This window comes from Oculina patagonica, chromosome 13 (assembly GCF_052425735.1).
Source record: "Oculina patagonica isolate OP01 chromosome 13, crgOcupat, whole genome shotgun sequence".
Classification (NCBI taxonomy): Eukaryota; Metazoa; Cnidaria; class Anthozoa; order Scleractinia; family Oculinidae; genus Oculina; species Oculina patagonica.
The window spans coordinates 14276825-14303029 of record NC_135770.1 but is presented as its reverse complement, the minus strand read 5'-3'; the positions used below and the strand labels follow the sequence as shown (position 1 = coordinate 14303029).

At 38.2% G+C, this 26205-nt stretch overlaps 1 protein-coding gene across 3 annotated transcripts in view; it reads left to right on the top strand.

Annotated features, from left to right (window-relative positions):
* Nucleotides 1-26205, top strand: part of LOC144637238 (nuclear pore complex protein Nup133-like) — a 241123-nt gene that overhangs the window by 155092 nt on the left and 59826 nt on the right. For all 3 annotated transcript variants that reach the window (XM_078496367.1, XM_078496368.1, XM_078496369.1), the window contains exons 21-26: nt 513-615; nt 972-1091; nt 1232-1334; nt 7610-7653; nt 9092-9139; nt 12614-12696. In XM_078496367.1, the coding sequence (XP_078352493.1) occupies nt 513-615; nt 972-1091; nt 1232-1334; nt 7610-7653; nt 9092-9139; nt 12614-12696 (501 nt within the window). The remainder of the gene's footprint in view (nt 1-512; nt 616-971; nt 1092-1231; nt 1335-7609; nt 7654-9091; nt 9140-12613; nt 12697-26205) is intronic.

The window sequence follows — 26205 nt, the reverse complement described above, 5'->3', positions numbered from 1 at the left end:
CCTTAACTGTGCCTAAATTGTTCGTTCGCCGAAGCACAAATTTCATGCACTGGCAGGATGTTACAGTCGTGTACGGTCATTGTGTGCATTTGTACCCCCACGGCATTGCAGTCGTGGTAGCTGTAGCTTACATTTTGTTGGAAAACATGGCCTGCTGCCGCATTGTCCAAAATCCCCTGACTAGAACATAAATAGCCCATTTAACAGTTCTGTGCTTAGTGATCAGGCCTTTGAGCAGAAGTGACGCTAGAGGCGACTTTGTTGTGATACAAACTTTGCTTCTTTCAAATGTAAACTTTCCTGTTTTCATGCTAACTAGTTGCCAGTCTCCATTATCACAAGATCAGCTAAAACCTCGCTTTCATGCAGACGCTTGGTTACATTTCACAGAACTGTAACATGGTCTAATGATTGTGTTGCAAGTTGTGAGAATATGGCTATTCGGTCCCAGGCCTCCTTTCTTTTCCCCTGAAAGAAACCCATCAAAATTATCACAATTTCGTGTTAAATAGGTATCAAGAGGTAGTGGATGAAAGTATTAAACTTGTCATGAAAAAACGGCAATTGACATCACAAGCAAGAGGGCTCACTGAGCAGGATCTTTTCTTCAGGGAGGTATGTTTGGGTATTCTTCAAGCTTTTGTTTTCATTGTATTGTCAGAGACATGTCTACAACAAACAAACTTACACTTGGCCAAATTTTACCACAGAGGCACAGCTTTTCACATTGATGAGGATGGTATTTCTATTATAGATAGCTTGCGTTGTAGCAAAGCAAATGATGCTATCAATGAGATAAAAATGACTGCTGCTCAAATACATGTAGAGTTTTTAGTGTAAAGGTTAGGTATTAGTTCATGTATGCCTCAGTTAGCCGTGTAATTGACGCATGTTAAAAATTTCTAAACAATTCATGTTTGAAAATCTTTAACCAAAGTGTAATGAAATCAACTTCACTTTGTGCATTGCAGGTATCAGTGATTGCTGATATATTTGAATGTCTTCTGTCTTATGAAGAATATGTGTTCAGAAAGCAGAAGTCATCTGTAACCCACCTTCAAACAGTTTTAGCAGTAAATACAATAGTGCAGGTACATGTATGTTTGCAGTCACTTACAATGTATGTCACTACAGTGTAAACTAAGATTAATTTTATGCCTTGCATGAATCTAACTACTCCTGTAGTTTTAAGCAAGTGTTTCAAAGGTATATGTCTTGTATTTTTTTTAAGGAAATGCTTCAAGAGGCATGGCATTACAGGCAGACAAACTTTACAGTATATCAGCCAAGTGACACTTCCATAGAGTTCAACACTGAATTGGTGCCGTGGACTGGTAAGATTAACTTCATTAGCAAAATATATGCATTAATCTTATAATACTCGCAAAATAGCAACAGCTAATCAGGATGGGTAGTAATGATAACAGTCATGTCAGTAACATTTTAAAATAACAATAAATACATTAACAAACAAAAAGTGATTTCAGCAGCTTTATGCAAAGATGCAACTCCATCTCAGACAAGCAAAATGGCGTACAAAAGAGAGACAAAATTTGAGCTTTATAACGAATTTTCAATGAAAAGACTTGAAAACAGTAAAATCACAACAAAAAATTGCTAACGAGTGTGACAGATAAGGAATAAAGACAAAAGCAATGAAGACAAAACATAAACTTGAAATTAAGCTCAGGCAACATTGAACAGTGGATACCAAAATCCGCGTCTGAAACAGATACTCTGGGTACTTCACTTCTCTTAAGCAAAATGCGAAGTACTAACCAGACTGTCTTGGAAACGGTAACTTCCTGGTTTTGAAGACGAAAGTAATAAATATTCTATTTTTCAAAGAGAGAAAGCTAAGAGATAAGGTTAGCTTAACTTAATTCTTAGACCTGTTGATGAAAGTTTGCTAAATAACAAAAGGTGTCAAACATGAAATGAAGTCCCTGACTCAATCCAATAGCTCCTGACCTGTCAGTTGCCAAGAAAGGTCCTATTTTATTATCTTCTCCTGCCATCTGATACCAAGAATACTTTTCAAGCACTTGTTCACAAATACTTGTAGCTTGTTTAGCAGATCGTTGGTGATCCTCCAGGTCTCTGCCTCATAGATTAAGACTGAAAAGATGAAAAGACGAGGAGAAGAAGTGCTCCATACTGGTTTCAACATTGTAACGACTTGTCTAGCCTTTTCTATACGAGCCATGACATCTTCTTCCATACCATCGGTTTTGTTAATGATACTTCCCAGATACTGAAAAAACCCTCTACTTCTTCTAGTGGTGCTTGGCCGGTTCTTTTTATTTTCTTTTTTTTTTGGTCATATAGTCCGGGAGCAAATGTTGACCACTGAAAACAGTTCCATGGGAATTTCGTGAAGATTTTTGCCGACCAGTGTAAAAGTGTTGTGGAGGGCCTAAGGGACCCGATAAATGTTGTCGGCACTTTTTTAACCTGTGCAGACAGTTTCTATGGGGCGTTTAAATGTGTCCTGTCTGGCTCAGCATGAAAACGAGGCTGAAGTTCTGAATTGCCTCGCGCAAGTTCTAAATTGGTTGAAATATTCCCATTTTTAGTATTTTAGGACGAAATTTTCCTAGTCTTTAAAATTACGAGATAAATTACTATACCGTATTTACTCGAATAAGCGCCGCCCTCGAATAAGCGCCGCAATTGGGACAAAAAAGTTAATAAGTGCCGCAGCCCCGATGCGGCGCTTATTCGAGCAATTCCGTTTAACTAAAAACAATTTAGAATAAAAATCAGCGAAAATAAATGACGTTTCGATGAATCGCAGTTCATCATTATCAAATTCTAAAAAAGTCAGATTCTGATGAGTTCAATATATATTAAGAGTGCGTGTGAAAATCTCGTTGCATAAGATTAAAGACTATACAATGTGAATTGTATAGAGTGTTAATTACGAACTAAATAGTTTTGCTTTAATGGAGTCAGATTGAGTGTTCAGTTTAGGTTTTAACTCCTGGATAAAGAGCATTTCGAAGATCAAGCATTCGAATTTCCCGCGACATTTCTTCAAGATTGTAAATTGCTTGTTAAGATCTTTGTTACTCTGGTTGTGGGCGTCACGCAGGTGGTCTCCAATAGCTGAGTGCTTATGTTCATCAATGCGTTGGAAAAGGTGTCGGCGAGTGTAGCCTACATAATCCGCATCACACGAATCACATTTAAATTTGTAAACAACACATTGTTGATTTATAAGCGGCGGTTTGGCCTCTGCTACATTGATGTCGTCGGCAATTTTCTTGCTTGTGAAAACTGGGCGTAGATCGCTGTTTATTTTCTTGCCAAGATCAGACAGCTGTCTTCGTACAACGTCTGCTGATCTTTGGTCTTTGAAATGCACTCGCCGACACCTTTTCCAACGCATTGATGAACATAAGCACTCAGCTATTGGAAACCACCTGCGTGACGCCCACAACCAGAGTAACAAAGATCTTAACAAGCAATTTACAATCTTGAAGAAATGTCGCGGGAAATTCGAATGCTTGATCTTCGAAATGCTCTTTATCCAGGAGTTAAAACCTAAACTGAACACTCAATCTGACTCCATTAAAGCAAAACTATTTAGTTCGTAATTAACACTCTATACAATTCAAATTGTATAGTCTTTAATCTTATGCAACGAGATTTTCACACGCACTCTTAATATATATTGAACTCATCAGAATCTGACTTTTTTAGGATTTGATAATGATGAACCGCGATTCATCGAAACGTCATTTATTTTCGCTGATTTTTATTCTAAATTGTATAACGAAAAACTAAAAACAGCACTACAAATCAATTCTAAAACAAACTGGGACATTTCTTTCCATCAAAAGGTGTTGTGCAGTTTAATGTGTTTGTTTTTCCGCTCGCCCATAAGTTTTCTATTCAACATTTTTACAATATGTAGTTCTCTGGTAGTTCTGTATATGTTGTGAAGGTCGCGAACTTTGCCAGGACAGCTAGCACCACTTCTCTCTTCAGCAAGAGACAAATACTGACAATCAAAAGACGCTATTTTCAATTACTGTAAAATAATTTATAAGATTCCTTGTGGCGTCCAAATTTTAAATAAGCGCCGCCCTCGAATAAGCGCCGCACTTGAAGCGCGAAAAATTAAATAAGCGCAGCGGCGCTTATTAGAGTAAATACGGTAGCTTGACTGATTGTACTGGTCACAGGACTTAAGGTCGGGACACACTATGTGACAAGTAGCAGGGACAGGTCGCTGCGACGAGTCGCTACGTGTGTAAGTAGTACTGCTTAAAAGCAAGTCGCTGTGACAAGGTGTTTGTTCAGTGCACAAACAGCGAATTTGCTCTGACTTTGAACGCTTATAACTTTTTCAGGATTCAACCAAAAGCTGCCAAACTTTGCGAGTTTATATAAAGTCAATTCTATCTGAGAATAATAAAGAAGAATAGATGGTTGTGTCAGCAACTTGACATCATTATGGCAAAGGCATTTTGACATGCATGTTTTCCCAAATTTAATAAGAATTAACTTTAGTGCAATTTTTTCAACTTTTCACGGTTGCTAAGCACAGTTTTATTGATTATGAGTACTTTGCAGTAATTTTGGGTGTTTTTCTGGCGTTTTGGACAAAATTCGAAAATTATCCAAGATGGCGGCTGTTTTGACATCGTCATGTAATTGTCATGTGATGTGACATAATCATCTCATGTGACATATACCAAAAGATAGATGTTCAGCCATATTGTACATCCTATAAGTTTCATTGTGATTGCTTAAATATTCTGGAAGGGGGGGGGGCGCTTTCAAAGCCCCCGCCCCCTGTCCCATAAGGTCCAAAAAAAGCCCAGTCTAAATAGGGTTGAAACATAAAATCCAAGCTTGATCCATCACTTGGTTCTGACGGCGATCCATGGCTCTTTTTTAAGCGATGGCGTGACATCGCTATATGCCATCGATCGAACGGTTCGGTTTGTCTGTTTGGCCTGATCGAACAGAAAATCAAGTTTAACTTAACAAGAAATCGCCGCGTAAACACAAAAGCAAAATACTTCTGTGCAGTTAGAATGGAACACTACAATGTATAAACGAAAGCGACTAATTATACATGATGGGGTCTATTAGATTTAGTTGACAGAAATTTTTATTTCTTATAATACAAAGGGACACTGTGAGCAAGAGACCGTTTGACCTTTCTGGCAGCTTAAAAGCTTACTCACGCGTATCGTATGTCGTTTATCCATGATATCACACTACAGTATAACGCAATATTTGTTGAGACAACAGGGAAATCTAAAAAAAGTATAAAAATATAAAATAAATTATTACTGTTGTTCAATTGAGAAAATCTACGAAGAAAATGTATTACTTGCATCCTTGGTCTGTGAATTCATAACAGCTATACAATCACTAACAAGTTTCTAATGTTTAAAAAATGTAAGCTGCAGTTAGATAACAGTTGTTTTTTTTTTTTCACACACAAGGTGTCAGCTACTTTTAATTACTTTAAGTTCCTCAAAATTATGTAAGACCCCTTGTGAAACACCATCGCTTCTGCATGCATCGCATGCCATTTATTTAAAAAAGCTCCCTGACTGGCTAAGCTTTAAAACTACTGATTACACGGTATTACAATTTATTTTCAATATCAAATTAAGATTCTTAGATATTAATTACTATCAATTGTTTTTAAAACTGTTAAAATAACCTCTACATGTTAAGTTAAAAATCAACAGCAACAGAAACCTATTGGATGTGAGCTGTAAGAGATCAAAGATGCCCTTTATTTTGCAAAATGTCTTAAAAGAATGAAGTGGAGTCTTTCGGTTCTAAATGTGGACAGAGAGGAAAATCAATCATTTATTGAACTTTTATTTCTTAGGTGTTTCATAACTAGACTGCTTTTATGTCTACGTATGAAAACTGGTTGAAAATAAATGGTACAAAAAAAAAACGTTTTATTACTTAAAGAGGCCTTGAGGTCTAAAGAAAATTTTTCCATGGTAACATGGAAGTGAACATGTACAAGACCCCTCTATAGGACCGGTTGCCATTCTTGATCATATCAACCGTTGCATGAAGGTTGCAGAAGGACTTATTGGGATCACTCTAGACAAGAAAGTTTTTGCTAAGGCAAAGCAAATGGCTGGGATGTCTTCACTGATGCAGCTTTTATTTCACAACGCGAAGACAGAGTTATCAATTGGTTGTTGTTAACCTGTCTAAAGAAAAGAGTAAAAAACTTTACAATTGTAGTAACCAAAGTGGTCATGACCATGCCTGAAGCAATGAAAAGTGATATTTGCCATAAAAGTGAGAGAGAAAGGGCACTTTGTAAGATCTTTGCTAAAGACAGAATTCACTCGAACATAGTGAACTGCTGGTCCCAGAGCAAATAAACGCAAACTTCTTTTTATTTTGAAAAGACAGCGAAAAGGTACTCAAAGTATCTTTCAATGATAGTATGCAAGGGACAGACCTGAGGTTGATGTCAAGGCAGTGATAGGGCAATCTAAGTTTTCTGTGGTACTAAGGTCTTTGTTTGCACCTGACCATTGTTACCCAAAGAGCTCATTAATGAGAATTCTTTACATAATCTCGTTCCCACATCTTGCGGGCGAAGTCGAAGGCGAGATCTGGTCAAATCCGATTTGTACCATGTGATTGCCTGTCAGGAATGTGGCAGGCGAGTCAATTGCGCATGCCCTAGACAATTCTAAGAAAAATGGCAGGAGGTTAATGTGATCTTCTCTGGTACTCCATAGTAATGGAGTAACGTCCAAAGGACATCACTGTTGACACTGTCAAAGGCTTTTGCAAAGTCCACAAAACATATATACTGATGATTGCCATTCGACTGACTGCTCCACAATGATGCCTAATGTGGCAATTTGGTCTGTTCAAATTCCTCGCCTTCGAAAACTAGCTTGCTCTTCCCTGAGCGTTACATCTAAAGCACCTTTCACCCTATATATATTCACTGTGCTGAGGATCTTTCCTACCATACTGAGCAGCATTATGCCTCGCCAGTTCTTACATACATGTAGGCTTAAATCTCCCTTATTTGATAGTTTGATCAGCAGTCCTACCTTCCAGTCATTAGGTTTTTCTCCTTCTTTCCAGATCTTATTCAAAAACTTATGTAAGACATCCACTGTGATCTCTCCCCCTCTTGTAAAGCCTCTGGACTGGTGGTATATTATCTACCGGTAATCCTGGTGCTTTCCCCCTCTTCAGCTTCTTCACTACCGCATGGATCTTCAATTTTGTGATGCTACCCATGGTAAAGACGGAGCAATCCTATATAAGAAGGCTGAACTGTTCAGCTTGCCAATCACAAATCCCAATGAGACAATTTCATTAGTTGAGAACTCAAATCAACTGGCTTTTGGCGAAGCATGATCCAAACTTGTCTTGTTCTTGAAACTTAAAAGAGAATTTTATTGGTACAAGAAGTACTTTATCTACTAGATTCTCTTGTTAAAATTCCCTGTTTTTTTGTGAGGGTTCAGGCTTGACTAAATCTATTTAATACTGTGCATTGTTGCATATAATATCTAATTGTGCACCTTTTTGTGGTTAGAAAAATTTTATAACATTTTGCCTCTTTAAACTTTTAATTTCTCAGCAACAACAGGACCCAGTGGAGTACGGTCATTACTTTTAAAACAGGTGGGTCTAAATAATGTTTTTCACACTAAATATTTATAGAGTTTTGTCAGACTGATTGTTGGTTGATTAACTGTTGATGCAATTAAAACTGCGGCTAGGCGAAATTATCAATTAAGACCGAAAGCCTGTAAATATAAAAAAGGTAAAGTTTGCTTAGAGCCTAGTGGCCCATACAGGCCGGAGCTTATCCCGGTTTCCGTAGCATTAAGCGACTGAGAGTATTGCTACTCCCCCCTGGATGGGATGCTAGTCCATCGCAGGGTTACCCCTTAGCAGTAAATTCACCAGTACCCATTTATACACCTGGGTGGAGAGAGGCACTGTGAGAGTTAAGTCTCTTGCCCAAGAACACAACGCAGCGCCCTGGCTAGGCCTCGAACCCGGGCTGTTCGACTCGGAGGCGAGCGCGCTAACCATTAGGCCACCGCGCCTCCCTGTAAATATAATCGAGCATAATTAAAATTTCGCAGCCACAGTCAAAATTTTGTTTTCACTCATATTTTCCCTACAAATAGGTGTTATTAAGTAACTAAACCTGGTGTAGTTTGTTTTTTGAGAAACCACTTCAATTTGGAGAAAATCCAAAAAACAATTCTTAAGTCAGGGACTTCAAAACAGCAAAGTAAACTGCCACAAACTATATATCAATAGATTGGGAAAGAACTTTGGAATTTGAAAAAAAAATCCAATGTTTGGTAGAGCCATTCTTGAGAAGAAAGCAGCCAGTAAAGAGAAAACGACTGAGTATCATTCCGCCAAATTAATTGGGTGTTTAATTCTTTTTGGATATCTTTTATAGACCAGTAAAGGTAACGTATCAAGTAATTTGCTGCCCCTGTTGCGTTCACAGCCGTCACAAGAGAAATATCCAAAATAAAGGAAATCCCTCACACGCTTTTTTTTCTTTGATGCTTTGCAAATGTGCTGGCCAAATTTTGTTAGAATCCGCCAACTCTACATACCATATTAATTCATTCAAAGAGATGGTATTCTCGTGAAAAACGATTGCGAGTTTTCACCATTTGAAGATTTGTTAACATGTTATGCTCTCATGTCAACAGGAATTCAAAGGCAATAGTAGTATGACAATCACACTATTATCCACTGAAGTGGATGGCTGTACTGTACTTTTTAATAAGATTTCGTGGTAATCACTAAAATATTAAACAGCTTAGCCAGGAAAACACTATGCCGACTCATCAACAAGCCCAACTGGCATTTCTGGCCTTGACAGCTCTAAAAGTTTACCCAAGTCTTTGTCTTCAGTGAAATTTCAGCCGGATTTATGTTTTCTTTCAGCCGGTGAAATAAGCCAGCCAGCCCTCAGTGACAACCCTGAATAAAAGACTTGTATTTGAATTTGCTTCTTCTAGCAACAAGTCATGTTACATGATTGTGTATAACTGATGAAAGATATTTACATTATTGTATACTACAGATTGCATTATCAGCTGAGAGGGGAGTAACAGAGACTGCTGATCAACAGGTTGGTGGCTCATCTAGAGAAAAGTTGGGCTTACAAGAGCTTTCAAATGATATCTTGTAGTTTTACTTTAAAGTACTTCCTGTAATCTAACTCATTAGTTACATGTACTGTGGAACCCAGCCTTACAACCATCTTGTAATACGGCCACCTAGTTATTAAGGTCACTTTTTGTCCTGGCAAAATGCCCTTACATTTTCTTATAATAAAACCCTGTTAATACCGCCACTCAAACCAAATATAGCCCTTAATAATTGACCAAACAAAACAAATACAGTACTCGGGAAACAATATTGATTGACACTCCTTTATTCAAAACGCCTGTAGCTTGTCATGTCATTGACTTGTGTGGTTTTGTGGTAAACTAATTACTGAAAAAGAGCTAAACTTACAAACAGTAACATTTGCTTTGCTAAATTACAAAGCGATTAAGTCATTGTGCATGTCACTCGTGTACAGCATTATAAGTCATAAAGGTCAAGACCTTTAAAACCCCGTTAATGCTGGGTGTGTGAGTGAGCCACCCCGTTAATACGGCCAACGGCCACATTCTGAAAACCCAACCTGTACAATCCTTTATAATTTTACCCCGTTAATACCGCCACTAAAACCAAAAATAGCCCTTAATAATTGACCAAACAAAACAAATACAGTACTCGGGAAACAATATTGAATGACACTCTTTTATTCAAAATGCCTGTAACTTGTCATGTCATTGACTTGTGTGGTTTTGTGGTAAACTAATTACTGAAAGAAATAAACTTACAAACAGTAACATTTGCTTAGCTTAATCACAAAGCGATTAAGTCATTGTGCATGTTACTCATGTACAGCATTATACCGCTAAGTCATAAAGGTCGAGACCTTTATTGCCTAGCCTGTTCACATTTCCTTTTTCAGTCCAACAATGTTCATTTATCCATGCATGAATTGTAAATGTGCTGATTTAATCTTCATTAGCATAACCACACTGGCCTACTATTGGTAATCGTGCAATCTGATTGGCTAAACAGCTGCCTACTATCGATCCGTAGAAGGCTCTCGGAGCGCGCCCTTAGTCTTTGCTGAATTTTATCAATCAAAACCTTCAATAAATCAACTCTAGCTATATTTTGTGTTTAATAGATCGGTCAGTGGGTTATGCTAACACAATTAGACGGCTCGCTCTCGGTTTCTACCGGCTTTTGATAGTTGACTCGGGGCTTCGCCCCTCGCCAACTATCAGCCGATAGAAACCTCGAGCTTGCCGTCTAATTGTTAATTAGTTTTTAATGATAGTACTGTATATTAGCAGTCGTGATGTTTATTAAAGAACAGTTGTTTAGAAGTACAATTGTAAAATGTTTTTGAGACGTTCTATGGTTAAAAATTTGTTACAATATAAGCTTTCGGCTGCCAAACTGATTACAGAATAAAAATGCGTAAAAAGGTGACAAGAAAAATAGTGAGAATTTGACAATAGAAGAAAACTATTTTAAAAGAACAGAATATTGTGGAGGTAATGACCTAGCATTGTTGTCCGCTTCAGTTGTCATGGCAGTGTGCCATGACTCAAGAGTTTTTCGCACGCGATAGTCTCCTTTGTCGATGACTCTAGCATTATTAAAATCAATTTGATGGTCATTCATCCATGCATGGTTTGCAATGTTCGATCCTTTGTTGCAATGTTTGACATTTCTGATGTGTTCTTTTCTTCGCGTCTGTAGACATCTGCCGGTTTCTCCAAAATAACTCCAATTACAGTCATTGCAAGGAATCTTGTAGACCACATTTGTTTGAAGGTGGCTGGGAGGTCTGAATTTTGGTGAAGGGTTCTGTGGGGTCTGGTAACGACACGGATTCCATTGTTTTGAAGCAATCTTTTAAGTGGTTCGGTGAATGTCAAACATTGTAACAAAGGATCGAACATTGCAAACCATGCATGGATGAATGACCATCAAATTGATTTTAATAATGCAAGAATCACATGTCAAAACATCACTTGAAGTAGACCAGCCATGAAATTTGACCCTACCCCGTTAATGCGGCCAAATTTACATGGCCCGTTGGTGGCCATATGAACAGGGTTCCACTGTAGGTTCCCCCAGTAAGTTTGTGACTGTGTACAGTGTAAGCTGGAAAGTAATATAACAATAGAGTTGATGTTCGCGGGCGTAAATATATTTTTGGCCCAACTCAGGCTCATTTTAGCCTGAGCCGCAGGCGAGGTCTAATTATATGAGCTCTGAGAAAGGCCAAAAAAAAATTTACGCCCAAGAAAATCAACTCTAAATTTACTATTATAATCATTTCAGAGGGCATTTAGTTAAGGAATCAAAACAGTAAGCGGTATCTTAAACACTGCCGACTTGCGAGTCACCGTTTATTTCTGATTGTAAACCAGTTTTAAAAGTTTACAAAACTCGGCAGAAAACCGCAAAATTACTCAAAAGAATCTTTGATTGAAAAGGAAATTACAAAATTGTATCGGCAGCAAAGAAATAGATGTCATGTAGAAGTGTTTAAATTAATTGTGCTGTTAACTAAGCTGGCAGTTTGAAATAGGCCTGAAATTCAACTGAGCGGGTTTCACTCGACGAAGACAAACTTACATTTACTTTGCCGCCTGGATTCTTCTTCAAGTTTTTAAGTTTTTTCATCTAGCTGAGAAGACTGAGAATTTGCTTCCCCAATCAGCCTTTCAACAATTTTGTCGTTATAAAGCTTAAAAACAGTTTGCAATTGCAGATGGAAGCATCTCGACTCAAGGAGCTTGAAGTGATGCCAGCTTTTGCCAGCCAGCTACAACACGGTGCGAACAGTTAAATGGTTTTCAGTTCTGATTGGCTGGCTTCGTTATTTTCTTGTTTCTGATTGGTCCACGGCAGCGGGCTAAAATACCTTATTACATGAAATTTTTTCGCGACGCGTTAATTTCGCGATTTTGATGTGCACATATTTCGCGACACTTAAATTTTGCGATTTTGCGAAAATTTTGTATTTTGAATCACTTTAATTTCGCGTTTTCGAATAAGACACAATTTACATTTTCTTGGCAATATATTTTGACATGCCTTTGAATTATATAAAACGACTTCATCGAAGGAACAATAAGGTCAAAATTAACAAAAACGCAGGGGGGACTTAATATCGGCAATAGCAACAACAGCACTTCTCACAATGTCTACAAGTGAGTCAATTGACGACACATCCATTTACATTGATTACTGACATGCGAGTCACTTAATATTCGCGTCATGTTATGTTAGCGACACTTACTATTCACGTCACTTTAATTTCGTGGTTTTTTTTTAGAATAGCGAAATTCGCGAAATTAAAGTGTCGCGAAAATTTCATGTAATAAGGTATATAATTCTAAAATATGAATATGAATTCTTCATTTTAGCCCGCAAAATATGCCACAATGCCCGTTGAAATGATTATAATTAAAGTGCTGAATATTAACACATTCAATTCATTTTGTTGCATTATTTTCAGACTTCGTCACTTCTTGTCCAACAGATGGTTGATTTAGCAGATATTTTGTTAGATGGTTATGTTCACCAACTCCAAACATTACGGTAAATGCCCCTATGTCTTAAATTTAGTTAAACAACACCAGGTGGGTTATGCTGTGCAGGAAGTTGGTATGTACTCACCTGGCACGAAATTGGATAGAAAATTTTGGTGGATTTTTTTCTGTATCTCGACTAGCTCCACTGCCTTTACATTGAGTTATTCTGTACGTTATAAGTCCTCTTTTAGTAACATTCCGGTTGATCTGTAAGTACTCAACTATACTCGATTCACTCTCAACCACAATAAAGTCTATTAGACCATCAAAACTCTTCTCATTATCTTGATTGAACCCTACCACATGATAGTAGGTTTTCTCAACTTTACGCAACTACTAACATCACATCTTTACTCTTATCATCTCGAGTAAACTTTCTACTCTTATCTCTCAAGTCAAATATACCACATAATAACAACTTTTCTCAACTCGACTTAACTCTACTACACCATCACGCCTTTTTTCAACTAGATGCAATACGTGAATACCCAACTGCTGTACCCTACTCTGCTGGACACTAATTGAATCTGTTTTACTACCATGTACTCTACATACGCTACTTGACTGAACTCGTCTCTACTAGATTACACTCTGTTCTACTCTACTAACAATATTCTAGTCGTCTCTACTTTACGATTGTCGATTGTACTGGTCTCTACTCTCAACACTTCTTTATTCATCTCCGCCACGCTAGTGTACGTTTATATAAGCTTATGTGACTTTTCTCGTCTCTATTCCACTTGACGCAACTGTACTCTACTGTACTGTACTAATAGTACTGTGCTCCAGTCTTCTATACTTAATTTGAGTCTATTATACTATTACGCTACTTTACTCTACTCTAGTACAATATACTTTATTCGAGTCTACTCTTCTGTACGCTGCTCTACTCGACTCGACTCTACTCTGCTATATTTGATTCAAGTTTACTCTACTGTAGGCTATTCGACTCGACTGACTTAAATCACCTCTACTCGACTCTACTCCACTCTATACTCTACTTGACTCGACTCGACTCTACTTCACTTGACTCAACTCTACTCTTCTCGACTGTACTCTACTCGACTCGACTCAACTCGACTCGACTCAACTAACTCGACTCTGCTGTACTCAACTCGACTCGACTTAACACTACTCCACTCCACTCCACTCGACTAAATTGTACACTTCTACGGCCCTACGTTTTCATTCTAAACTTAACACTTCTACGGCTTTACGTTTTAATTCTAAACTTTACACTTCTACGGCTTTACGTTTTAATTCTTGACTCTACACTTCTAGGGCCCTACGTTTTCATTCTAAACTTTATGCTTTTACGGCTCTACCTTTTCATTCTAAACTTTACGCTTTTACGGCCCTCCGTTTTCGTTCTTAACTGTACATTTGTACGCCTCTACGTTTTTATTCTAAACTTATAGCCCTACGTTTTAATTCTTAACTCTACGCTTCTAGGGCCCTACGTTTTCATTCTAAACTTTATGCTTTTACGGCCCTACGTTTTCATTCTTAACTGTACATTTGTACGGCTCTACCTTTTTATTCTAAACTTTACGCTTTTACGGCCCTATGTTTTCATTCTTAACTGTACATTTTCTACGGCTCTACGTTTTTATTCTAAACTTTACGCTTTTACGGCCCTACGTTTTCATTCTTAACTGTACACTGACTGTACATTTGTACAGCTCTACGTCATATTCTAAACTTTACGCTTTTACGGCCCTACGTTTTCATTCTTAACTTTACGCTTTTACAGCCCTACGTTTTCATTCTTAACTTTACGCTTTTACAGCCCTACGTTTTCATTCGCTTTAACGACTATACTTTTTCATTCTTAACTTTGCACTTCTACGGCTCTACCTTTTCATTCTAAAATTTACGCTTTTACGGCCCTACGTTTTCATTCTTAACTGTACATTTCTACGGCTCTACGTTTTTATTCTTAACTGTACATTTCTACGGCTTAACGTTTTTATTCTAAACCTAATGTTTTACGGCTCTACTTTTTCATTCTAAACTTTACGCTTTTACGGCTCTACGTTTTCATTGCGGGCCCAAGAGAGGCCCGCAACCCTAATCTTGACAGTGACCAGCGGATTGCCTATTACGCGTGCGCGCCACGTTTATAAAGGCTATCTGCAAACCGGAAGTTGAAAATTTTGTTCTTCCACTAAGAACGATCGGAATGCAAAAAAAGGGTCAATCACGACAGTTTGTCGTAACACCGGAAGAGAAAAATCTTGTCTCCAAGAGCGATAAGAATGCGAATAACAGTAAAAGCGAGTCCGCTATGCGAACATGTGTGGACTTTCATTTGAATAAAAGTTGACATTATGAATTAATCAATGAGTTACTGTAGCAGTCAACAACTTCAAGTTTCGAATCGAGTAATTCGAGATACAAGGCAAAAAAACAAAGAACTTATCAATCAATTTATTTTTTACAAGACTGTTGGAAGAACAAAGTGTTCTATTACTTGTCTTATGTACTACGCTTCAAGAAACACACGTTACCATTGCCGCTTGGGATGTCACGTAATTTCAATGAGCGTGGTGTGACTCTTTGTCACGTCGTTCACGACAAGTGCCTTTTTTCATGCAAATAAAAATCTAGAATCCTACAAGAACAGCAGTTATTAGACCAAAAGCCTTTCCTTACCGCTATAAAAGAAATGTTGCGTTGCATGTGAACTGTCTCGCATCACTTGTTTACACAACCCTTACTTTTTGTGTAAAGCTTGTGTAAACAACTCATCGAAAAACTTGTTTTCTTTCAATTTGAGTTCTTTTTTTAACCATTTTGGAATAACAACGTTTCAATAAGCTTTCACAAATAATTTCTTAGTAGCTTGCGTAGAAAGGCGGAGAAATATATTTTTCTGTTCACTAAATATTCACTTGGAGTCGGTGTTTTAAGAGGCGGCGAAGGACGTTTTTTAAACCGACAATTAAATAATTTTGTCGCACGGTTGGGATATATGCATATTCTACGGTTCGATGTTATTTTTATTCTCTTCATGACAATGTTTTAGTTCAGTTCTAAATTCGACATCGGTCTTTTGCTAAATATACTACTTGAGAGAAATGGAGCTGGTGAATTATATCCCTTAGTCCAAGACAAGTAAAACAACATGATCAGCAAACTTGTTTTGATACAACTCGTTGTGCATTCATTGTGTGTGGCTAAGCTGAAAGAAAAAAATAACCAGACATTTGATTCATTTTAATATGCAAATCAAAAGTGCTCAAGCCGCACAGAAAAACAAACAATACGGAAAGTGAGTCAAAAGTGTGAAAAAAAAGAAACGTGACCTTCGACCGCAGTTGTTCAGCTCATTAGATATGCAGATTTCAGCCGTCGCGATTGTTATTTCACAGTTTCATCTACGCCACCGCTGCCTTTGAAGTTCTTCCTTGATGTATATTTTCCAGCCACCACACGCTCTTCGAAAGATGTGTCAAAAAAGGCTTCTAGATTCAAGAATAAAGTGCGACTTACTCGATACTGATCGAATTTCTGGGTTTAGCGCCTTAGCTGCCCACATCTCACCGAAACTTCGGATTCTCCGATCACTGTTGAAAACTTCCGAAAGCACTAACCCGAGTTATCACGGAAAGTGACCCCCCAATCGGAAAAAACTGCATCACAACAATGTGTAGACTTTAAAGTCCACACAAAAATCAACAGTTTGTCACATTAGATCGAGGCTTCTGTCAGAAGATTGCAGACATTACGTTTTGCAGACGTTGTTTTATAGGTGTTGCTTTTGAGAAGATCTACTGTGATTGTATCACAGATAAACTACGGCAAAGTGAATGATTCCAACAATGGTTATTTTTGAGAAATTCCTTATAACACTGACAATAAAGCGAGTTTGCCGACGGAGGAAAATCACATCTCAATTGACACCGCGTGCTCCACTACACTTCGCAAAACTGTCAATCAAAAAAACAATTCTGATTGGTTCGCGGCAATAGGAAACGATAAAAAACATTCGTGACTTAAGCGTGACGCGTTACTCGACCTTACTCGGAATAATTTTCTTTTGTCCAGTGATTTATCGACACTGACTGAAAAATTTTCGTGACCTGTTGAAAAATTGCCGTGAAATGAAGTGACTTAAGTTATTTCTTCTTCCATCATGAACTGTTACAATGCGAAAGGATCCAAAAATGTGTAGTTCAAACAGGAAGTCGAGGAACCTTTTTTTCCGCAAAGAACGATTAGAATGCGAAGAATGTGTCAATCACCAAAGTTTGTCACCTGAGATCGAGGCTTCTGTCACATGAAAAGTATTTTCCCATGTTGTTCAAGCGTTGCTTTCGAGCAGGTTTGCCCAATAAACAACCGCAGTTTATAAAAGAAATCTCAATTAACACAGTTATGCCAACTTCTGAAAAACTTCCCAAAAACTTCGACTTGAAGTAATTTTCCAAACTAACAAAAAACACTTCCCTCCCAGTACCTTCTCTTAACTGCATCGAGGCCCGCACTTTCTAACCTGTGGTTACCACTAGTTTTAAACTTGACACTTCTACGGCTCTACGGTCGGCTCTACGATTTCATTCTAAACTTGACACTTCTACGGCTCTACGTTTTCATTCTAAACTTTACCCTTCTACGGCTCCACGTGTTCATTCTAAACTTAACGCTTTTACGCCCTTACATTTAAATTCTAAACTGTACGCTTCTACGGCTCTACATTTTCATTCTTATCTGTACACTTCTACCGCTCTACGTTTTCATTCTTACACTTCTACAGCTCTACGTTTTCATTCTTAACTGTACACTTCTAGGGCACTATACGTTTTCATTCTAAACTTTACGCTTTTACGGCTCTACGTTTTCATTCTAAACTTTACACTTCTATGGCTCTACGTTTTCATTCTTACACTTCTACAGCTCTACGTTTTCATTACGTTTTCATTCTTAACTGTTCACTTCTAGGGCACTACGTTTTCATTCTAAACTTTACGCTCTTACGGCTCTACGTTTTCATTCTAAACTTTACACTTCTTCGTCTCGACGTTTTAATTCTAAACTTGACACTTCTACGGTTCTACGTTTTCATTCTAAACTTGACACTTCTACGCCAGCTCTACGTTTTAATTCTTATAACTGTACACTTCTATGGCCCTACGTTTGAATTCTTAACTGTACACTTCAACGGCCCTACGTCGTTTTTCCTCCTAAACTTTACGCTTTTACGGCCCTACGAGTCGAGTCGAGTCAAGGTGGAGTAGAGTAGAGTGGCGTAGAGTACAGTAGTATAGAGTAGTGTCGAGTAAAGTAGAGTCGAGAAGGGAAGCGTATAGTAAAGTGGAGTAGCTAGAGTAGAGTAGAGTGGTGTAGAGTACAGTAGTATAACGTAGAGTCGAGTTGAGTCGAGTCCAGCCCAGTCCAGTGGAGGTGAAGTCGAGTAGAGTATAGTAGAGGTGGAGTAGGGAAGTAGTTGAGTCGAGTCGAGGTGGAGTAGAGTAGAGTGGTTTAGAGTACAGTTGTATAGAATAGAGTCGAGTCGAGTCGAGTAGAGTAGAGTAGAGCTGAAGTAGAGTAGAGTGGTGTAGAGTACAGTAGTATAACGTAGAGAAAAATAGAGTGTAGAATAGAGAAGAGCATTGAAGTAAAGATTGTAGCGGAGTTGAGTGGTGTTAATAGATTCTTATAATTCTCTCTGTAGACTAGTATTTCTATATCCCTTTTATATAGGCTTTGATTGGCCGGTCGAGTTAGTCGAGGCAGAAAAAACTCCACCAAAATATCGTATCCAATTTTGGGACCCATTTGATGTACTACGCACAGCATATTTAGCATGTGTACTAATTTTAACAGTTTATTGAGATTATTAGCATCATCTTATGTGTAGTAACATAGAAATCTCTAAAGAAATTTTGTGTGACTGTGTAGCGCATATAACTAGTGAATCGAAAACGATAATTAAAATGAAAAATGCGCTTGATCTTATGTGTGTTTATTAACACCTTGATATTTATATATATATACTATAATTAAAAGCAACAAAAACTAGGTAACAGGATCCAGAAAGAAGGCCTTTGAATAAATTATGAATTACGTCCAGGGGCTTTGTTGGCCGTTTTCACACTAGAGACAGACAAATCGTCTGAGACGAACCAGTCGTCTTAGTGTAAAAACGGGACGAATGCAATTTTGGAAGGTACAAGTCATCTGAATTTGTCCATCGATTTGGCCATCTGGGAAGACCATTTTTCATAGACGACTCGGTCATCTGGACGGACAAGTCGTCAAAAAGCTGTCTTACATTCACACTAGACGAACAAATCATCAGAGGACTTGTCCATTTAGACGATTTGTCCATCTTCTAGTGTGAAAACGGCCACTTAGGGATATTGTTATAATTCATAATTTATTCAAAGGCACTCTTTCTGGATACTGTTAGCTAGTTTTTGTTGCGCTAGAAAACGCAAAAAACAGATATTAAAGAGGGTTGATGTAGTTTTTTAAGCCCTAGGGTGGTCGTTTTGAATGAAAATTATCAAAGAAGGCAAGTTTAGATTTTTGCCAAAATACACCATAATGATCAAATATGACAAAAGTTAATTATTTACTGGTCACTTTGTCACAAAGGTTACCATAGCAATGATTGTTGTTTTCTTTTGTTTTCAAACAATCCTAATTTTCTTGAAATCTAGATTGACGCATAGTTAGTACTACTAACTATGATTGACGCTTGGTATTCATTTTGTGATATGTTAGAGTTTAGAAGATTGACAAACTGTTGACGAAATTTTAGAAAAATCTGTAAGAGCGTTTTCATATAAATCAAGAATGAAGTTTTCAGAAAAATCCTGTTTTAATGTGATATAGGCGCTTTAAAATTGTTTCATAGCATTTAAGTACAGTTATTCAAAATGACATATAAATACTTAAACCATTTCCGATTGTAGGAAACTGCAAGAAGTTACAAAAAGTCATTCTTGATTTACTCTTAAACGCTCTTACAGATTTTTCTAAAATTTGTCCTTACTTCATTATAATTATACAGTGGAACCTCGCTTCACGGACACCCACTTAAAACGGACAGTTTTGTTGGTTCCAACAAAAACTTCAAACATTTTTTCTTAAATTAACCCGCTTAATACGGACACTCATTCATACAGACAGCAGACACTTTTTTGTGTCCCGAGTGACAAACTGTCATACATTGTCAACACCACTTTACAGACACTGCTTATCTGTGCACGGTCAATTTTTATTGTCGCGATTATTTGCTTACTTGAAGACATTGGACCCTGGTCAAATAATGACAGAATTTGATAAGTTAAAACGATTTTATTTCAAACAGTCATTAGCTTAATAGCGTGACTTGCAAAGGTTTTTTTCAGTTTCAAAGGAAACTTAATAGAAAACGTTCTGTTGCTGTTGAAATGAGTTTTATTCGTTGAATATAGTAAAGTTTCGAAATTTTCAAATAATTCCTCTGTTGAGTTTATTGATGTTTAGTTCGATAGCTGGTTTGCAGGCATGCCTGTGCAGAGTACATAACGACTTTACGCGCTGATGACCTGCGTGGTGTATTTCTTTTGTACTTACACGTCAAACTTAGTTCGTTCGGCTTGTCTGGCTTTGCCAGATGCACCTAAGAGAACTTCCACCACACTCTTTGAGGTGACCACAGGCAGCTACAATAGGGCTGAGACATGTGAGCTAGCTTCCTCCTATCACACTTGAAGGAAATACCCGGCCTCAACATTGGCCTCTACAGAAACGACAGGCTCACAGTGCTGGATCAAGCCCCGAAGGAGACAGAACAAATTTAAAAAGAGATTTGCAAACTATTCGCCAGGAACGGACTAAAATAACAATCAAATTGAACAAGAAGATCCTCAACTTCCTTGACTTAACTCTTAATCTAAATAAAAGATAATTATAGCTACAGTTGCATGCCAAACATAAAGCAGATCATAGATGGATATTATATTAATGTCAACCCCAAAAGAACTGGCCGAAAAGGCATGCAACTGTAGAAATAAAGATGAGTGCCCTTTAGAAGTTGCATGCCTGACAAAAAAATACCTTTTTCAAGCAATTGTTGAGTCAAATAACAGAACTGAGACTTATGTAGGAGCTACATCAACAGAATTCAAGACAAGATGAAAAAAAAAACAGGCGTCTTTCAAAAACTAGAAGCGAAAGAATGACACCTTTGGAAGCTAAAAAGCAGACAAGAAAACTTTAAGATAAAATGGAAAATCCTTGCTATACATGTTCATGAACATTACAAAGCGATGCAATCTATGTTTAACCGCATGAGAACTAATTTGGACATGTAGGCACAAAAGAAAATCCATTCTTAGGACATGCGAGAAAGGTAAGGTAAAGACACTGAAGAATGACTCTAAAGTTACTGTTTGCCAATTGGGCAGAATACTGTAAATTTATACAAAGGGTTTTTTCTGCTCAATCAGCAGCCAGCATGAGCAGATCTGTTTGGAAATGGCCTGAAAAGACACATTTCCAAAGGGCTTTTTCTGCCCTTTTTGAAAACTTTCGTCACTATTATTTGCCTGATTTTCTTCATTTTGTCCCAACTGGGGGCCTGGGCCCCTGGGGTTCAAGCAACAATCCTAGACATGAAAGAAGCATGAAAGGGTTCATGCCAGTTGAATTGTGCATCAAAACCGACGCAAAAAAAATAAACTTACTGGGTTCATAACCGTGTAAGAAAACAAACACAGCAAGCGATTTATAATTTTACTTGAATGGTGCGGATTGTATCAAATGTGAATAAATCAACTGAGAAGTATCAGTTTATTTGGTTGCAGAGCGAAGGAAAAAACCTGACGAAAGGCAAATGCTTCAATTGATGCGGAAGTTAGTTTTCGCGGAATTTTTTTTACTCCCGAGCGGTAGAAAATCAAAACAAAACATGCAGAGAGCAGATTCGTTTAGGGTTAAGAGTCAAAAAGTTCGGTTTCATGCTTAGTTTGAAATATTGTCTGGATTGGTTTTATTTGTGGTTGCGTTGTAGAAGGGCCGTAATGAAAATAAACGTTTTTCTTTTGAAAATGGTGGTTGGATGTTGTTCGCTGAATTATATTTTCTCCAAGCGGTCGAAATCACAACAGAGCCGTTGACACTTTGGTGTACGGTTTAAAACGCGAAGACACTTGTCTTGTTGCTAGTTTTTATACCACGAACTGTTGTAATTCATGGTTAGTCGATTCTTACACATAAAGGGCTGTGAAAAAATGTTTTTCGTCCTTCGAGACTCGCGCGTTAGTTTTTGTTGTTTGTAAGTTTGAATGAAGAACAGCACACACACAACTCACAAGATTGATGGCGAAATCGAATATATTTTCCCTTTCGCTCTCCGTTTTATAATAAGAAACAGCTTACCTTGAAGTTCCTTTCCTTGAAAAAATATTAAAAGGATTCGCTTTCCATTTACCAAACATAAGATTTCGTCGCTTTCACAAAACAAAGCATGTGAGCTTTACTCAGTGAAATTTTCACTCGTCAATTACGTCATCAGCGTGCACCATCGGGATTTTGAGCACGCTTACGTATACTAAATTTGATTGCGCAGCTCTGCTAGCTATGTTATAATGACCTTTAAACAAGGAGTTCTTTATGCAAGGGGATTGGTCACTGAGCACTATTTTTTTTAGTGTCCCAAGGATTTTTGTCAAGGATTGTATTTGTGTGCGAAAAAATCAGGATTGTCTTTGTGTCCAAAAGAAAGGTGTTAAGGTTTATAATATGTTTGTGGAGAAGCCACGAGCCAAGCGGCCCACACTGCCGGAGCTTATCCCGGTTTCCATAGCATTAAGCGGCTAGAAATATTTCTACTCCCCCCTGAATGGGATGCTAGTCCATTGCAGGGCTCCCCCCCAGCATTATGTCGCCGGTACCCATTTATACACGTGGGTGGAGAGAGGCACTATGAGAGTAAAGTGTCTTGCCCAAGAACACAACACAAGTGGCCCCGGCCGGGGCTCGAACTCGGACCTCTCGATCCGGAGTCCGGCACACTAACCATTAGGCCACCGCGCCTCCCATAAACAAAATATGTTTGTACTAGCAGTTATTTACAAAAAATTTTGTGAACAGCTGCAACTTGTAACAGAAAAGCTCTACTTTGAGTTTTTTTCGAGCCACAAAGTGTAGTTAAAACTGCTGGAGCGATCTGTGGTCATAGCTTAAAATATAAAAATGGTTTAAACAGATCTAAAAATATAAAAGGATACTCTAAATTTCCGATCGCCTTCTGCGGTCTTCTTCAGAGAATGATGGATTATGCAAGGTTCGCAGAATTCTAATAAGTTGCATTGACATTATTGTTCGTTGCCCCCCTGGGGAGCAACTAGCGATGCGTAAACCCTTGGAAAGGGTGCTCTTTCGTTTATAGTGTTTTTGTCGAGGAAAGAATGTAAAGACTCCAGAAACAGTCTTTTGTTCTTGCTGCTTACACCTGTTTCAAGAATTTCGGCGTAACTTGGATGTATGTCGTGGCCGATTTCAGCCTGATGTTTAAGTGGCAGTTTCTCTTAAAGCGGTCCATTGCATTTCGGGTTCAGAAAAAAGTTTTCCCTCAAACTTTGTCCAGTGAACTATCTTAGGTTGTAAGTAAATGCAACGACTTTAGTTTTTGGGAATACGTTAAAATATATTTTTTAGAGCTCTCAACAGTGAAGGCTGCAAAAGGCCTAATTTTGAGCTTGGCCAGAGTACTTATGCGAGTATTTCATACACATTATGCAAATGAGCTTACTTACTCGCATGGGCACGAAATGTTCGAAGTCGCTGTGGCAAAGGAAGATAAAAAGTGCAAGGTATTTTTATATTTCCATGCTTCCTAACATCTGTTTAGTAGGATTCAGTTGGAATTTAGAATGGTCTGGTCTGGACTCGTGAAATAAAGGCCGGCGAAGACACCATACTTTTGCATGTTTACAAAAAGCGATCTAACGGTTGCTGATATTTAAATTTTCACGGACCCGTAAATCAAAATGTATCAAAATTAACATGCGTTTCCAACCTTTGAAGGACCCCTTAACTTAGGAATAATAATAATAATTTGGTGCGTTTGGTTGTTTTTGAGCGGCGAGCTCGTCAACTTATGAAATTTCTCATTCTGGCCAAGCTCAAAATTAGGCCTTTTGCAGCCTTCACTGTTGAGAGCTCTAAAAAATATATTTTAACATATTTCCAAAAACTAAAGTCGTTGCATTTACTTACAACCTGAGATAGTTCACTGGGCAAAGTTTGAGGGAAAACTTTTTTCCGAACCCGAAATGCGATGGACCGCTTTAAGAGAAACTGCCACTTAATCGCGGAGTTGATATTTCCGTTTGTTCCACGCTTGTGTTCGGCTCCTCACAATTTCCAACTTCTTTTGCTTTCTCCAACGTATGCAAATGAGCATGTCCTGCAAGTCACCTTGTATACAATTCCTTTCAACCACTCCTTATTCGGTCGGTCCTTTTGCTTTTTGAAGATATTTCCTAATGCTCGTACTAGTTTAAATGCTGTCTTGAAAAAATCCGTCGAACGCACTCCAACACTTCTTTTACATACGGGATGGATGTGTATGCCTTCGGATTCTCCTGGGTTCTTGGTTGCATGTTTGTTTGTTTGATTCGCCAGCTGACTTGATGAAGCTCTCGGGATAACCGTTAGCTTTTAAGTCATTAATAACGGGTTGTTTCTCGTTTTGTCTTTGCGCGGTTGTTGATGGAATGCACTTAGCTTGGTCCATTAGAGTCTTAATGACAGCTCTCTTGCTTTGCGCTGGGCTGTGTGAATGGAAGTCTAAATACTTGCTTGTATGTGTGGTCTTTCAGTATACACCCACCTCGATCCTTCCATCCTCATTAACGGTGTTGTTGGTGTCCAGGAAGGCTATGCTGTTCTTGCCCATAGTTGTTGTAGGCATCTCCACTGTAAACTGAATGTTGGCATTTATCAAGTTTAAGTGGCTGTGAAAAGCTTCAACACCCTCCCTCTTAATGCACGTAGTGTAGTTGATGGAATCCATTCCTTAGGAGAAATTGACTGTTTTTCTGTTGCTTTCATTTGTGGGTCTTTGAGCACCCAAATACAAGCACTGCAAACTCTTTTTAGTATAACATGGTACACTTATGTCATAGATCATAACTGCTTTCCATCTTTATAATTCTCTGGCAAGAAACAGCGCTTAAGCTAGTGTTCAAAAATATCATATTTCCTCTCAGAACTGTATTTAAATATTCAATCAATCCAGCTACTTTTCACCCATACATTTCTGAGCTAGGGCATAATAAAGCGGAAAACAGTGGTGAGTACTGTTGTGAGATATGTTAGCGTTTCTCATTATCCATTACAACAGAATAGTGGCACTTATCTTCGTGTCAAATTTTCAGCTGAACGGACATGTTCAATTATCAACGGCCAAAAGAATGGTTTCTTTTCAATGAGGAAAAGAGTTTTGTCTGTTTGAGAGGAAACATCGCTGTAGATACCCTGTCAGGTTTGTTTTGTTGTGAAAAAGATGTCGTTTTGGGTGCTTCCCAAAACTAGTAGTCCTCATGTCTGATAAAGGCGATATATTTATACCTATTGACTCGAAGCTGTTCAAAAAGTAATGAGTTGATCGATTTTGTCACAAAACACTGCCATCTTTATAAAAAGATACAGTTCGATCGACCAAATATCCCAATAAGAACTGTTTCTCTGGCCTTGTTCCCCCACTCCTCCTGCCTTATTTTCTAATGTTATGCCGTGGACCTACAGGATTAAAATCATTCATATTTCATTAAAATAATACATGTGCAATACCAGATTCCCCCTATAGCGCGCGCCTGCAGGGAATCACGGTAGTTGTATTTATCAAACCATGCGCGACTGGACTCAACAACAATGCACGTTGTTGAGTCTCGCGCTGAGTCTCGCGCATGGTTTGATAAATACAACTACCGTGATTCCCTGCAGGCCCGCGCTATAGAGGAAATCGGCTATTGTGTTATAGCCAAAAAGAGCAAGTTTAGTATACCAAGCTCACAAATACAATCCGAGACAAAAGTCTTGGGAGACTTAACCAATTTAAAGAAAAATTGACATTGTACTGACCTGCCCATCCCCACCCCCAATTCAATGTTGGTTTCTATCCATCATACCGTGGGACAATATCTCAACATTGTTTTTGGGGGGTAGGGGGGCTCGGAAAAATTAACAATGAGTTATTTATGCAAAGGGTTGGTCACTGAGCACTATTTCTTATGAGTAACCCAAGGATTTTTGTCTAGGATTGTAGGATATTAAGATGCAGCACCCCTATGCAAACTCTTTGCAAGATGGTTTTGTATTGTCTGGCGCTCTTCATTAATGTTTTAAGAGGCCTGACTGAACAATTTCTTCAGTTTTTGCTAACTAGTCTTTATTTGGGATTCACGACCTGCCGTTTACTTGGTTGCAGTTTTGTATGTTAGAGAATCTGCATTTTTGCTGTAAGACTTTACTGCAAATTCATTGATAAGTTTAGCTGTTTTTAGACATGCTG